Here is a 17,061-nt window from a genome sequence, read left to right on the forward strand (position 1 = left end):
CATAAGAATTGGTTTTACCGGTCAAAAGATATTAACCCTCGAACACTCGCGCCAACTTTTATAACACAGTTACTCGCGCGCACAATAGCCCAAAACCAAAGAAAACGTGTGCACTAGAGTTCTGACTAGGAAAACTTGGTTTTAAGTTTATCGAACCTTTGGAAGAGTTTCTAGAAATTGAAAGCTCTATCGTCTGGTAGAATTTGAATTTTGATTAATCCCCCTATAAGTGAAATAAAAAAAATATTTTCCTTCAGTTTCAATATAACACATTGATGTATTCTGCAAAGTTATAGAGCATATTATTACAAGAAATTTTTCTGAAGGCAGTAATCTTCTATCTCTTCAATAAAGAGATCTTATTTATTGTATATGAATTTGAAAAATCAGTTTTTCTATTTTAGCTCTTTTTGTAATTGTTGTATGACTTTTTCATGTATTACAAAGTTGTATAAATAATAAAAATACACAACTTTGCTGAACATAGTATATCTCTATGTTTCCTTGTTCAGAAACTGTAGAACTTTGATTATAAAAAATACCCTGATTTTGACCCCGAATTACTCGACTACCAACAGACGGATACATTTTAAACATTTTACATTTGCTGGTAGTTTTGCTGCACACAGACACCATTTTTCCATATGAAGAAACGAAAGAAAATTCCAGTTGGGGCCAATTACGGTACACCTCACATGCTACTTGCTTCGTTTCTGTGATGTCGGTTTATGCTAATCTATTTTCCTAACAATTTAAAGTAATAATGCATTGAATAATTCTGACATTTTGCTCATAACAAGTTTATTGAAGAATATACGTTAGTATATACGTAATATACGATTTGTAACTATATAACAATATGGCATTCAAAAACCTACACATGGTGTACAAAATACAACAACGTGAGTAACCGCAGGTTAATAAAAATTGATGAAATTTATTCGAGAAAACTTTATTGTTGTGAATCAAATAGAATGGCAATACAGGAAATTATGCATAGTTCAAAAACCTATAAACTAGACCTTTATTACGCAATGTATATGTTAAAGAATAATATTTCATCTTACAACTTACTTTTAATTGCACTTACCCTCATTAGTAACAACTTACACAGCAATTTCATGAGAAAAGGAACTATCAAAATTTATAAGTGCTTCTATTTGGTTCAAATTTTGTAAACTTATTCAATTTCCAAAAATTTCATGTAAACCAAACGTGTCGATTTCTATCTCAAATAGCAAGTAAGACCGTATAACAAAGGTTCCTTTCACCACTAGGTGGATTAAATTAGGTTTTTTCAACATTTTTGGTCGTTTATGTCCCCTTAAAGATTCTGTCATTAATGAAAACATGCGGTTATTAAGGTTCAAACACGCGTCATTGATATCTGGGGTTTTAAAAGCAGTTTTTATCTGGGTGTAATTATACGATCGCTGTTTATTGCAAATCCGACTTAGCAACCTAGTTGCTAATGCTAATCATAGTTTCTTTTCTACAAACTGCTAAAGATTAAGCTGCTTTTTCAAAGGAGATTTATTTTTACCTAGGAAGCGGATCCTCTCGCTCGCTGTTTTTCAATTAATATTATTGTTCCATATTGGAAACAATCCAATCAATCTGCTTATACACATTAGAGTAAAATCCTGGTTTGCTGGTACCGCAAGCCAAGCCCTTACTGACAACTCCTTTCAAAAAATAACGATTTGTTTTACTACTGAGCTGTTTGATCTCCATGAGTGGTCCACCGGAATCGCCCTGGCAGGCATCTTTTCCATCCTTGCCCAGGGCACAGATCATCGTTTCGTCAATTTTTATCAACGGTGCATTGATCTTATTTCGACACTCCTCTAGATCGACGTTTGCCACATCGACAAACAGCTTCTTCGTACTGGCCACATCATCTTCGGTCATTCCCCAGCCAGCAACGTAAAATGTTTGATCTCTGCTAAACTGTCCTTCGACGTCGTTTTTGGGCAGGCAGATTGGAGAAATAAACCCTCCGAAAGCGACATTGCGATCCAATCGCAGCAAAGCCATATCTATTTTCCCGCCTTTGGACACACGCCTGGTGTAATTCTTGTGAATAGAAATCTTCTCGATGCCCACATCAATTACCGGATCAGCACAGCGCTGAATTCCCTGTTCAGTTACACAGTCTGGATCCGTATCTAAATTCCACTCCCCGAGACGGACTGCAGCACTGCAAATAATGGTCAGTTATTAAGTGCGACCCCAATTAGCCGATCGCTATTTATAATTACATCGCATTGGTGATGCAGTGAGCAGCCGTGAGAACGTAACGTTGTGAGATAAGCGATCCACCACACTTAAAAGATTCATTTTCCTCTACAAAAATAATCAGAATAATAATTATACTCTACCGTTCATGATCGATGCCTTGCAATTGTCAATACCCTCATCAATGTACTTTACCAATGCCAACCAAGGAAACTGATCGAGATCGGTTACATTTCCATGATAAATCCGATTGGCACTTTCCGAGCCACAAATGCTTACATCCGGTAAAAGACGAAATTGGTCCTTAACTGGTAGTTTGGCATCCTCGTACGATCTAGCAATGGTTGGTCGTGGTTTTCTTTTGCAGCAGATCATCCCTCCCAATTCATTGTCGTCACCCAAACACTTTTTCTGCTCCCGTTCTATCAAGCCTCGTTGGCCAGCAGATTGAGTAGCCTGAATCCTTGACTCTCGGAAAGTATCACATTTAGCGAAAGGAATACAAACTCCATCGTCATAGTCCTCGGTTTCGCAAAGTTTGGCTAGGCTGCAGATTGGTCGAACGAAGAGGAAAATAAGCACAACGAACTTATCTGATCGATGCATTTTAGCAACTGCACAGATGTAGATGCACTGGTACCGACGCAGTTAGTCTAGATTGTAGATTCAATACTCTAGGATTGAGATAGAAAAAGGGTGCTTCTCATTTTTGAATAAGATTTATGCATACAATGCCAAAAGTATTTTACAATATCCCTTAAAGCCCGAGCCCACAAAATTGTCTAGGTGAGACATGACAACTTTTAAAAACTTTGCCTTTCCTCTCTAAACATCGTACTTTTACATATATGGCACCAATCTCTTGTGTAAACATTGTATGTCGTAGAACAAATAGATAATAGCTGAAAAGAAGTTTTCTTTTGTGCTTGGATTAATTATTGTCTAGTCTTCAAAATCTTGTGAAAACAGCAAAAAGTTTTATTTATCTTATTGGCTCCGTATTTCAAAATTGCTTAGATAAAAAATTATTGGTAATAAGTTTTTCCAATTGATGTAATTAAAAATTTACGGGAAATAACTTTTACAACTTACTTATGCACATTGTTCCTCATACCTACACAATTGTGTAGGGTCGGCTTTATTGTATACCTACTTCAAATAAGTATCAGTTTGATACTTATCAAATAATACTGTAACTTGTAGTTCGATACTTAACAAACTTGTACCAAAATCTGCAAAAATAATGGAATAATTCAAGTTTCCACCGCTACTGGTGCGTCTACCCTATTAAGGTTAGTAAAAACTTAACTTGCAAAAAGTTGCGTGTATTTCGATAGCTACGTGACGACCGTTCCGCTGCTCCAGAAGCTGAAGTCTATGAGCTTCAAAGCGATGATCTCGCTCTAAACTAAACGGGATCAACCCTAACCCTATTTTTATGTTTTGTTTTCTGAAAGCCTGGCTTGGTATAGTCCAAAAAGGATAAAAAATGTAAAAAATAGGCGAAAATTAGCAAAATAGGGCACTTCCAGATGACAAACACGAAAGCGGTTGGCACCATGCGATTCTCCGGAAAATTTTACATAAGATCATCTACATTTTGTCAGCCTGAACCGAACCGAACCGCCTAGATAGCTTCAAAGTACGATGTTGGTCTAACAAGCCAGTCGTCGTGTGTTCGAATTTCGGCTGTGCGGTGCTGCTAGAATCAGTAGAATCGTTGCACTTCCCACGTCCTGTACTTTCTGGTCAAAATTTTACAGTGCAACTGGGCGTGCCGAAGTGCAGGCAACTATAAATTCGTGTTTGCCGATAAATTCCGAAGAAGGCCATGATCTGACAAGGAATATGTAGCTGTGGACTGAAAACTGATCCTTGCATCACTTCCTCAACAAGGACATCAAATTTATACATGGGAGAATCTTCAACTTCGTAAACATGAGAGTAACGTTATATTCTGGCCTAATTTAGTTACATAGCTGTCACTACTCTAGAGTGTGGTGCCAAAGTGGTATGCAGCTAATGATGTCGATTTCGTGCCAAAAGAGAAGAACTCTCCAAATTATCCAGTGTTACGATTCATTGTAAAGTTTTGGGCAATTGTCAAACAATGACTTCGGAGAAGCGAGGAGACATTCAACAGTGCTAAAAAAATGCGTTCAAAGTGGAAGAACCATGATGCTGATTCAGTCGCATTTTCAACTGTGCTGGGTATAACAAGTTTTATTAAGAAAAAGCACTGACGAACTGACATAACACATAGAAGAAAATTCTTCAAAAACCATCGTCCTACACATTTTGCTTGCACACTAGCGCTCTCTGTTATGTATGTTGCGGAGTATCTTGCATTTGCAGGGTGTTGTACAGTAGGCTTTTTACATTTGCAGTGTTTTATACTGTAGATTTTTTACATTTGTATGGTTTTATACTGGAAACTCGAAGCAACACTCGAACGCTGCGGTGTGGCCATGTTGCGAAACATGCTTTTTTGAAAAATAAGCGGTTTTTGAATGGACGATGGAATTAACGCGAGTTTCTCGTCTGTTTGTCTGTGGAAAAAGGTTCGAGATTTTATCAGAACGAGAGAAATGCAATAATGTAACACTGTGAAACTTAAAACAGAGCTTAAAACTAAGTAAAAATACTGCAATCCATTCATTTATGAGTTTTTCTGCGGCACTCCCATCCCGAATTATACATTATTCAAATTTACTTTTAGCCAGGCCTTCCAACGGAACGTAGGCAGCAACACGTAAGGTAAGAGCGTGTCTGAAGCAGCACAAAGGTCGGAGTCATAGAGTTTCAAGGTAAATGGCTGCTCCCCCAAGTAACATTTTATTATATAATAGTATTTCATGCACTTGTTGCACTGTCCACGGGAAATAGCAGTGTAGTAGCTGTAGTAATTGAATAAGCTATTCTCAAACAAAAATGTTTGTTGAACCTTCAAACACTATCCATTCCTGCATTAGGAGTTGAGCGTTAGCCTATTGTACGATGAGCAACACACATTTGTCCGGGTCGAGCACAACTTTATTTCGTTACGTGCCGATTGTAGTGAATAAAACTGCTACGCCTTCCTGGACGATGGACTACCCAACAAACATTTTATTTGAAGAGCAGTTCGTTCAACCATTCTACAGCTAATTTCCAGTAAACAAGCGCTTGATCAGCTATTAAACAACCAAAATGTGTGTTGGGTAGGAACTGGCGGATAAACTAAACCTTACGGGAGAGCCCCGACCATTGCGATGTTGCAAATTTGGAAAGGCCAAATCACCCTCTCTATTATCGTGTTCCGCAAGTGACAAAAGTTGAAAAAATTATATACTGTTTCATGAAATATTTTGAAAGAATTTTTTTCTTTTTAATTTTTAGCCTTTCAATGGTGAAAATTTATTTGCATCAAAAAATTGAATAGAATTTTTCAACTGATTATCGCAGATTTTTGCCTGCTGAATTCAGAAAAAATAATAACAAGTAACCATCAAGTCTAGGTTCCTTGCAAAACTTATTCAACAATCTTGAAACTTCGCTGCTCCAATTCAAGCTTCCGAAGTCAGCCTCCTGGTTTAGGTTAATTTAAGCAATTTATAGGTGAATATATTTAAGAGTGTAAAGCAAGCAGAGCTATCAGCAGAGATGCCAGATTGTTTTGAAGTTTTTTACAACTACTCGAAACGCGAAATAAAACTACTCGAAAGTACAGCAGAGAAAGTCGCTTCGGAAATGACCTGGTAATGTCGAGGGTAATGTCGTAATGTTCAAAAAATAATCAATACTCAATGTGTAGGAAGTGTGCGGGAATCGGGGAATCTTGATCACAAATTTGCGCTAAATCTAAATAACTGCTAAATATCGCATATAAGAGATTTACAGTGTGCAATGTGTGTACGAATATGCACTTGTGGTTCTGGGGGTGTCACTGCGAATTCGAATAATGATTACACCTTTATGGATTACACAGAGGCCAGATGTTAAAACAAGTTTTAAATTTGAAGACACCAATTTGACTTGATGTAAAAACCTTACATTCAAGATACTGTAAAAATTTAGGAGACCTGCAAAGAAATCTTCTAGAATCAAATGTATTATTTTTTGGTACAATCAGTGACCAAAATTGCGTAGTCTTGGATTTAACCAACTTCAGATTTAAATTAACAATTCATATTTGAAAAAAGCTGGTAGCTCTGGTTGCATAATTTTGCTTTTGTTTTATTTTCAGCAGAATGTCGTTTTTTTCGTAGACCAATAAACCGTTAATAAATATTGAAGCAGGTGGTTATTTAAAAAAAATCAACAGGTAACAAAAACATGCCGAAAGCCAAATGGTTGACGATTGCATTTTAAATCGTCAGTTGTAAAATGTTCGTCGAAATTCAGGAAAACGCCACAGGGCCATGTTTAAATAATGTGCATGAGGTGGTGAAAGGTAGCAAAATATTACCTTTCTGGCATCCCTGTTAGAGCAACCATTCATTCACTCATTCAGTAATTCGTTCGGTTCGGTGTCGGGAAAAATTTATTTGCTGCCTGTGTTTGTCAATTTGGTAAAATGCTTTCTTCGAACTGCAACCGAGTAAGACGAAAATAATGTCTGAATTGTACCCGCTTCATGAGTGCGTCTTCAAGGGTGATACCAGACGACTATCCCGACTTCTCCGATCACACGAGCCATCGGAAAAGGATAAACATGGTAAGTTTTCTCTACCTACCAGCGACTTGCTTCTGGAAAACAGTGGTTGCTTTGGGAAACTTTTCCTCAACAGCACAGCCCGCTGGTAGCTGTGGCTGTGATGTCACTACATTCCTATGCCTATTTACTCTTTCGTGGCATTTCATAGTATTTTTTCAAACAACTAAACAATAAACAGTGAATCGGAAAATAAAACTTCATGCATCGATAATTTGTGTGCTAGATGTCTAGCGAATCAATGCTCATAATGTTTTCACCCCGCGGTGCTACCCACCACCCATTGCCATACAAGAAATTATTTACTCTAAAAAGTTGTAGTTTTATCAATAAACCATAAAACCTCCCGGATAAAGTTTTCAATCGCAGTTAGATATCTATAGTGGTTGAACAAGTCCTACAACATCAATGGTGAGCGAATGATAATTTAATCTCTTTTATTTTTAGGCAACACACCACTGCATCTTGCGGTTATGCTAGGCAGAAAAGGTAAATATAGTTGCTATTAAACTGCATTTATTCTTCCCGCATAAAGTAGCACTGCAATCTTCGCTGTTTTTCTGAGAAACCTAGCGTGTCACAGTTAGACAATAGCGTAAAAATACGTTCATAATAGAACTGGTGATTTATGAACATTTTTTCAAATGATTCATTACCGTGCGCTTATCATTGGATCGTTTGTGATGAGAGCACCCACTGTAATAGGATTATGTATACCTGATAAAGTGAACGTTCAGATAAGTACGAATGTTATGCCTCAGCCAGCAATATGTTTTAAAATTGATGTAGGTATAATCAGCAGGTTTTTTTTGATTTTGTCATATTTCTTTGTTGTGAGAAAAATATACCCGTTTAGTTTTGGTTGATTTTGTTTAAGAAGTGTTACACAAAAAAACTAGTCAGTGTTGGTAGGTATATGAAAACAGCAGAATTGATTAACCTTTAGAGAAATTTTAAATGCTACGACCCGCCCTTTGTTTCAAAAAAAAAGCCTAATCTGGGTAAAATGTTTAATTTTCCTTGAAATTAAGAAAATAACAATCACCTTGTTTATTGATATCAAACTTATTATAATTGATTTTTTCAGTGGATTTATTGCAAAATTACTTTAGTTACTAAAAATATGTTAGTCAATAATGTCACATAGAGACATTATTGATTAATTTAAATTTACGCAAAAATGTACCGTGAGGTGCCTGTCACTCATAAAAACTCATAGCTGATATATTTATCGATTCTATAACTGTAGTAATAATTAATCAACCAAATTATGCTTACTGTGCACCTACCCGACCCATTTCATTCTGTCACATATTTCGGTAAAGGCAAATCCTTTCAACTTTTTGGGGTTTGAGTGTATATCGTGTTCCCATATGTGGGTGGTTCTATATTTAGCCTACGTTTTCCTCTTTGATTTTACACCGTCTATCTGTTCTGGTGGTCACAGGTAGAAAAATATATCCTGTCGAACCGCCCACAACGTATGTTTATCGAAAAGCAGTTAGGATGGATTATAAATACTTGGGTAATATATCTCGACTTGGGCAGCTTTAGTTGTTGAGTTTAGAGTATGAGGTAGTTTCTTTGCCGGCTTAATTTGTATATGGACAGTTATATAGCATTATAGCCTATTATGCTGTACTAAACCTGGAGAAAGTCGGCTACTAAAACGATAATTTCAAATATACGAACCAAAAATTATTTTCCTACAGGTACAAATTATGCATGAATTACAAACGGAAAAGGGGGACCCGGGGCATAAAGATCATCAGATCAAGCAAAAAATTAAGCGTTTCTGCTTAAAGTTTATTTGTGAATACCAAATGTAGGGGTGATAGGGGCAAAATGGGACACCGTGCGTTTGGGCATATTGGACAATCAATTTTTCTAATTTGTTTAATGAATATATTGATAATGTTCCTTATAAGCATCTCAACAAAACCCGCATCCAAATTCGTTGACATGACTGAGATATTAAGAAAAAACTCGAGCCGACTCAGGATTGTGAAAATAGTATAAGAATTAAACAGAACACACACAAATAAGCTCTATTTGCCGTTTGTTGCGTGATATGGACTTCTCCACTCCATACATGGTTACTATTACCATATATGAACAATCACTTTGTATAATTGAAATAATCTTTTGTTTTATCGCATTATTATAATTATTTATAATTAGCATAGCTGCAAGGGGCATAATAAGCATACCTGGCAATGTATTTGTACATAACCAATAAAGGCTGGAAAGTAATATAAACATTAAAATAACACAGTCGAGTATAATGTTGCATAATTGTAGGCAACAATCAACCCCAAAATAGCGGTTACAGACTAAAAGCTGGTCCTTAAACCGCCATGTTGCCTATGTTATTCAACTGAAAAAAATATCGGTAAATAGAAAAAAATCATAAAATAATCGCTAAATGAAATGAAAATAGTCACCATTTCTCTTTTCTTCTATATGATATCTTTTATGTTATTTTCTAGTAAAAACTGGCTACAATGGTAACTTTAACTAAAGTGCCTATACAGTAAAGATGGTCGGGTTCCGGGTTTAAGACACGAAATCCAAAAAAATCCGAACCCGTGGGTTCGGGTCGGGTTCGGGCTTGAAAGTTTCAACAAGTGTCGGGACTTCATCCGAAGTGCAGCACCGGACTGGACAAATGCTATTAGCCAAAAAAATGGCAATCGCTTCTGATAGTGGTGCGTTTGCATCCTTAATATATCAAAGGTAAACACGTTATTGTTGAGAACCAGCATCAGCTGAGGAATGGGCTGATATTCATATGACTAAAAGGTTGACCAAGAAACAAGTGGTTTCAAACGTGAATGGTGTGAGTGATTTTTTTCTTAAAACATGTCGGTAGCATACCACATGCGTTCCAAGTAAAAAAGTTGTGTGTAAAGATTATGTTAATTGAAATTAAAAAGTGAAGTTTCAGGAGGGGGGGAGTTGACAAAAGGAGGAGTGGTCTCTAACAAGAATAACCCTAAAGGTTCTACTAGCCGAGGGCCGGGGTGGCTCTTGCCATATCAAGAATTCGAGGAACGTGAGTATGAATGTACACTCCCTCCACAATTATGGATCACCCACAATTATGGATCACTTTTGTGTTTCAAGTTAAATAACTCAGTTAAACAAACTGTTTGAAGGTATGAAGCATTTTTGAAACATAATATACCCTATTAACTAACTTTTAACACATAAAACATCCTTTAAATCCCAACATTGATGCTTTTTCAATGAGCGTACAAAGTTGTTATCGAGAATCTATCAAAATGTCTATCGCTTTTTCAATCAGTATAAGCAGTACGTTCCTCATTCATAAGGTTGCTATGTGACATAATCACCAATTTTTGAGCAAAAAATGACTCGTATATAAAGATAAAGCTAAGTTCTTTACGATTCAGCGAAATATTGGTTGTTGCCAATGATTTTCCTGTAAAAATAAGTAATTTTCAAAGTGATCCATAATAGGGACCAAAACAAGGTAATTTTTCACAATTATGGATCACTTTGATTCCAATGTAATTTTTACAAATTCATACAGTTTAGCATCTATTACAAAGCAGAATCGAAAGCTGCACAGCGTTGAGTTTTTGGAAAATGTTGTTTCTGAATTACGCAGGACAGGAAAACTACGTAAAGCAGTAAAACGCTATGATGGTACATATGCAACGGTTCATCGCAAGAGTTAAGCGAATGTTAGCTCTCATGCAACAATCTAAAACGTAATTTTTTCCTTAACTTTTTAGAGAGTTTGAATTTACTGGTTTTCGAGCTTTCGGCCATATACGCGTGATTTCCTTCTATGTTTATTTTTGATTTTTTCGGTCGCCTTTCCACTGTTTCATACAGAGTAGCATCATAGCAGCGATTGAATTAAAATCTTGCATCGATTAACTTTTCCGAGATCCTCTGTACATACATCTTTAATAACAATTCAGAAAAAAGAAAACTTAATCCTATACTAGTCTTTTCGGAGCCAACGCAGCTGGTGAGCCTAAGATTCTTTTTCCAAGACTAAAAATCAGTCGTGAAATTGCGAAAAGCATTCCCAAAGGCTGATCGGTAGGTGTCTTCGAAGAAGGACGGCAAGCATCTAAAGACACCAAAAACCACACAAGGTCTTTCATACGATTTGAAACATGTTATTTTTATGTTATTACATGATTTGAATAAAGTTCATTGAGTGAATTCGCTGCAAAAAGTGTTTTTTTATTTTGATCCATAATATGATGAAAATTGTTTCATAATTGTGACCGCTTCCAAAAGTGATCCATAATTGTGTATTTGATCAATCATAATATAAGCTTAATTTCCGTGGAAAACTTGCACTAAATGGGTTTAATAACTGAATCAACTGAAAGATTACATATTTCTGTAACTAAAAACATTTATAAACTGCTTTTAAACAATAGTATGCGCTACAATTGATTGTTTTAAAATCATACTTCTGCTTAAATGGTCCATAATTGTGGGGGAACTGTATGTTCCGCCATCACTCCGGAGCGCCTGGACTGTTCTTCATCAAACTTAGCACACATTCTTTGACATAAAAATCAGTGCAAAAGAATTGACAACTTCAAATTGTAGGAAGCCTAGTTGAAGTGACAAATTAAACAGCAGGCATAATGGACGGATAAACACAGCAGCATATATTTTCAAACTACATGATAGAATTCCATCGGGTGCGGCGGCAAACGAACATTTAAGCTTCTTAATAGCAGCATCAACGTGACGATCAATAATCGCGGGTAGACTGAAATCCAATACGTCCCCAGGAGTGTTGCATAATGCTGTTTTGATTTGCGTTGTAGCAACGGGATCACGAAAATTGTGCTGAAGATGTTGGGCGAAAAAACACATTTTTCTAGTATCGTGCTACTATTACTATCTCCCAAAAACAAAAATCAAAAATCCTTCCTCTTTCCTTTTGCTGTTAACGAACAACGAGAAGATTCTCGGAGGGGTCAGTCCCGGTGTAGTGGTTAGGACCCGGGTTCAAATCCCAACCCCACAGAAGTCACGAATGACCCAAGCTGTTAAAGTGACTATAATATAACAAGAAAAAATCGGATTTGATCTCATATTATGCTGCATTCGATTGCGATTGGTGTTACACACCAATACCACACCGGTACTGTACCGTACCGTTTGTATAAATACCAGTTTTATTTGTGATAGCACGATTAAAATTCTGTTTCAGTGAAGCATTTCGCAATCTGCAGTATTTCCGTAGTGCCCGAACTCGCTGCCGCTTGAGTTATCGTAAACGTGAATTCAACCATGGGGTTTACGCAGCGGCCTGCATGGAGGAGTGCAATGAACTAGTGCATTATTAACAGTAACGTTAAAGCACAGTTAAAGTAAGCGATAGCGTTGTCAACAGAATGATTGAGTTCCAAAAAACGCCAATCGATTTGAGACATGACATTGCACAAAGACTTAAAATCAGTTCTGCGAAAGTCCAAACACGGTTCAACTGGAGTAACTTCGAATTGTATCGGCATGCTCTGGTTTACCGTTATGTTCAGCGCTGGGTGACTAGGATCGAGAGGTACAAGTGGCTCAACAGCTCACATAGAGTCTCTTTGGTTGTTATAAACAAATCAAGAAGACGATCGTTGGAATTAATCACATGGTTGATTTGAGATAGACTGTGCAGGTTAAAACCATCTAACAAATCGGAACTAGTAGCAGTAATATTTGAATGGAGATAGTCAATGGAAGTGGCATCATTATTCAAGCGAATCCATCGCAATCAGGGTTGATTATAGTCTCCAAATAGCAACGACAAATCATTAGGCTGCAGACTAGACATAATAGAGCCGATGGAATTAACATGGTCTTCGATCCGAGGGAAAATGAATAGGTATCTAAACGTCCTTCAGAACTTGACCCTTCTTTATCGCAGCCGGTTATTAGAGTACAGGAAAATTACGAGGCTAGTGCAAAGATCCTATTAACTCTGTAGTGGCATCGCCCAGTCGAGATTCGAACACATGACGACTGGCTTGATAGGCCAGCATCGTACCCCGAAGCTAACTGAGCGGGCTCAACGTACCTAATTAACCGAGTGGAGACAGCAACTCCACCAACACGTGTCTTGGTACTGTTAAGGTGATTGCGATTGCATCGGATAAACGTTAAAAAAGCTGCCAAATAGTTGCGCAGAGTGAACCTGGTCGTCTAACCACGTTTCGGTTAGTACAATGGCGTTATAGTCACATTTGGTAGCGGCCAAGAAAAAGTCATCGATTTTGGCCTGAAGTCCGCGGACATTTAGGTAGAAAATCCAAAGCCCATGAATGAACATTGTTATTGCATTGAAGCATTGTTATTGCCCGGTAAGAGTGTGTTGGGCGGTGTCGTACATATGCAGGCGAAAGATACGCTTGTATCAGACGACGTCTGGCCGACAATTCTTACTGCGTGCACTACAGTTTATCCAAGATAGAACCATAGCTTAATGCGGGGCCTTTTAGTTAGGGTAATGCGAAATAGAAGCACAGAAGAAATTCAGACACCTTTTATGTATTGTAGAACTTTATCTTTCTGATTTAGACAAAACAGATGGTAATAGATTTGGTCAAATGTTTTTGTATGTAATAGTGAATCTTGTTAGTTTTAGCCTTTGGTTTACAATACTAGATACGGAAAATGGTGCGAATATTTAGATAATAGGGGTCCTCAAGACGTAAGTCTAACATTGTAGATCAGAGATGCCTCTCTATCGATAGTATTGAAACCTCAATCCTAGACAAAGACAATTGTATCTGCTGATTTTAGTATCGGATGTTATGGATCAGCTGTGCTACTGGTTTTAATTACTCATGCCAAACTTCCTATTGTTATTATTTTTATTATTTTTTTCAGAGTGCACCTACTTGTTACTCGCTCATGGTGCACCAGTAAAGGTGAAAAATCAGCAGGGATGGTCACCTTTGGCCGAAGCCATCTCCTATGGAGACCGTCAAATCAGTAAGCATAGATTCGGTTTAGTCCCATCCCACGTTATTTATCCTTGGTTTATTTCAGTATGTTCCTTACTAAAGAAGCTAAAGCAACAAGCTCGCGAACAGATGGAACAGCGAAGGCCCAATCTGGTCAAGGCGCTGAAGCAGATGGGTGATTTCTACATGGAACTAAAGTGGGACTTTCACTCATGGGTTCCACTGATCTCGCGCATCCTGCCATCGGATGTGTGCAAGATCCACAAATCTGGCTGTTCTATTCGACTTGATACCACGCTGGTAGATTTCTCCGACATGCGCTGGGAGCGAGGAGATATTTCGTTTATTTTTCGTGGCGAAAATCCTCCGAAAGATTCGTTAACGGCACTGGACAACGAGTGCCGTTGCTATCAGCACGTCCGGCACGAAGAAACAGAGCTGGAGATCGAGGACGAAGTGGACATTCTGATGTCAAGTGATATACTCGCGGCGCAGATGTCAACCAAAAGTATTAGTTTTACGAAAGCACAATCCGGCTGGATCTTTCGGGAGGACAAGAAGGAAACGGTGGCCGGGCAGTATGACAGTGATCTCTATACCATCAATGGACTGACGCTTGAACAGCGGAAACGACGTGAGCATCTATCGCGAGATGACCTACAGAAGAACAAAGCCCTAATGGAATCACTGACCAAAGGTGGTCAGGCGCAGCCCGGTATCGATCAGAACGGGGAAATTATTCGAAGGGCCTCACTGCAACCACCACCCACCAATGGCTGCAGCTGGGAAGACTACCTATCGGCAAAACCAGGGCAGTACCCAAACCTAGGACGTGAACTAGTGTATAAAGAATCGAGTAAAAATTTCAGAGCTACAGTTGCAATGGTAAGTATGGCTCGTAAGCTATATTATGTTATATTAAGCTATATATTATACTGGAATGCCTTCAAAATAATGCTTGAAATGCCAAATAATCATGGAAAAATAGTTGTTAGCTTGATCGCTGTTGCTCGATGTTAACGATGTTGCTCGTTAAAGGGTTAATATTCTTTTATTTATTTGCCTCAGATAACTTAACACATGCTAGCAACTATTTGTAATTACATTGTTTTTCCATGGATTATAATCCATGGTATACAAGATAATGATTATATTATGGTTGAAAACTCTAACTAGAAATTGTATATAACGTGCCTTTCAGAGCAAAGATTTTCCGCTAAGTGTGGATATGTTGCTTAACGTACTGGAAGTTATCGCACCCTTCAAACACTTCAGCAAGCTTCGGGAATTCGTAACGTTAAAACTGCCCAGTGGATTTCCAGTGAAGATTGACATCCCCATCCTGCCAACCGTGTCAGCTAAGATTACCTTCCAAAAATTCGAGTTCCGCAACGACATCTCACCGGATCTATTCGTCATCCCGGACACCTATAAGGAGGATAGTATGAGGTGAGTGTGATCTGCTATTCGGTTATTTATAATCTATATTTTAGTCGAAAGATTTTTTTTCCTCTGGCATAAGCATGCCTCCTTTAATACATATTTCGTGTTAGACTATTAGAGATTGTGGGAGGTATGTTTTGTAAATACAATCTGCCGAAGTATTATTTTTAGAAAACAACTCTTCCTACCATTCTGTTTAGACATAGATTATACTGGTGTTTTTCGAGTTTAATCTAACTTTTACAATTTTGGTTACTAATATTATCAGATTTCTTATCTATTTTATAGATTTCCTGATTTATGACCTTTCGATTTCGAATACGTAAGCAGTGAAAATTCAGCGGTAGACTCCTCAACTTCGACTGTTGTCATCTTTCCGAATGGATTTGAAAACCAAGTATTTAGGAATAGAAGTTCCATTGTCTTCATCTTGATCATTACCGTAACCAACGCTTTATCCATATCATGCCCATTTTCATACTTTCTATCATGTCTAAAAACCAGATACCAACAGTAATTCTAGCTATATAATGAACAATTGAAAGACAGCAAAGCACTTTTACCCAATCAATTGGAGGTTTTCCAGCCTTAGTCAATTTTTAAAGCACCCTACAAAGCACGGGCTCTACACTACGCATAGGTACCTACCCTGCTGAGCTCATCACTGAACAACGGTAGAAACATTGCTGAGAACAACGTCTAAAATGGAGGACAAAATACGTATCAAGATGAAAAATGTCAAATCGCTGTTAGATCGAAGGAAACCCACACAATCTGTATCCTTTGAGTTTATATAATCCGTTATCTGATAATACAGGTAAAAAACGTAGTTCATTCCATTCAAATAAATCTAAGAACCTGCTAATTCCTATGCGCAAAAATAAGACTCGGTAGAAAAGAAACACATTTTATTCAATGGACATAGTAAACAACTAACTGACGAATTTAAGCCAACCTTGCATTCTGACAAATCGGTAAAACTTTATCCTCACAAAACACGAACCTTTTTCTACATAAACTACGGCAATCGTAAAGTCGCTTACTAGAAACACTTTTTCTCAGAATTCGCAAAACTGTACTAACAATCTGATAATTCAAATGTATTTCAAAATTTTATAGTCAACAAATCGTTAAAAATAATATCATGTTCACCTCGGATTTGTTTGCTGAACTTTCTGCGCTTTCTGTGAAGTCGAATCAGAGCCGTAACCAAAAAGCCATCCGCCCTTAGTCATTGAATACAAATAATAGCTTTTTCTGATGAAATCGACCATCAATTTGCAGTTTCCGGCATAAAAACAACAAGTCTATGGATAAAATTCATAGAAAACTGACGTGCCAACGTCATGTAACAAGAAGGGTAATCGATACCGAAAAAAGTAAACTGATCGTTTTACTATATGATTTGCATGCATGTGATTCGAGACTCTCGCCTCAAACGGCAGACAGCTGTCCAGTGTGAAGTTACTCTAGTTGACTTATATGTAAACATTTAGGAATACCTTAGTGGCAGAAATAGTCAATCGAAGCAGTCGATTGGGCTTCGGCTCAGGTTGAAACTGTACGAAGAAAATAGACGTTAATTCATGTTTCCTAATATGAAAATAAAAACAATATTGTGTTGCGATGCTCCCATCTCCCCTTTGTTTGTGCGAAACGCTAGCAAATAGTAATTAAACAATTGTCTACAGTTTTACAAATTGTGAAATAAAAGGACGTGTTTCA

The 17,061-nt window shown here is 37.5% G+C and overlaps 2 protein-coding genes across 3 annotated transcripts; one reads left to right on the forward strand and one right to left on the reverse strand.

The window, feature by feature from the left end:
- Nucleotides 1-968: 968 nt before the first annotated feature.
- Nucleotides 969-2,844, reverse strand: LOC128740318 (serine protease easter-like). Its single transcript, XM_053835855.1, has 3 exons — nt 2,415-2,844; nt 2,262-2,346; nt 969-2,200 (listed from the first exon to the last, which is right to left on the reverse strand). Exons 1-3 carry the CDS (start codon nt 2,842-2,844, stop codon nt 1,585-1,587), a joined length of 1,131 nt encoding a protein of 376 aa, XP_053691830.1. The 3' UTR covers nt 969-1,584.
- A 3,894-nt stretch (nt 2,845-6,738) lies between these two features.
- On the forward strand, nt 6,739-17,061 carry LOC128741228 (ankyrin repeat domain-containing protein 13C). 2 transcript variants are annotated; one of them, XM_053836873.1, is made up of 6 exons: nt 6,739-6,934; nt 7,379-7,420; nt 13,817-13,921; nt 13,979-14,778; nt 15,095-15,342; nt 15,605-17,061. In XM_053836873.1, the coding sequence occupies exons 1-6, from the start codon at nt 6,832-6,834 to the stop codon at nt 15,660-15,662; spliced, it is 1,356 nt and encodes a 451-aa protein (XP_053692848.1). In that variant the 5' UTR covers nt 6,739-6,831; the 3' UTR covers nt 15,663-17,061. The 2 variants fall into 2 exon arrangements, with proteins under 2 accessions (XP_053692848.1, XP_053692849.1); XM_053836874.1 differs by having other exon boundaries at nt 15,625-17,061.

This window comes from Sabethes cyaneus, chromosome 3, assembly GCF_943734655.1.
Source record: "Sabethes cyaneus chromosome 3, idSabCyanKW18_F2, whole genome shotgun sequence".
Classification (NCBI taxonomy): Eukaryota; Metazoa; Arthropoda; class Insecta; order Diptera; family Culicidae; genus Sabethes; species Sabethes cyaneus.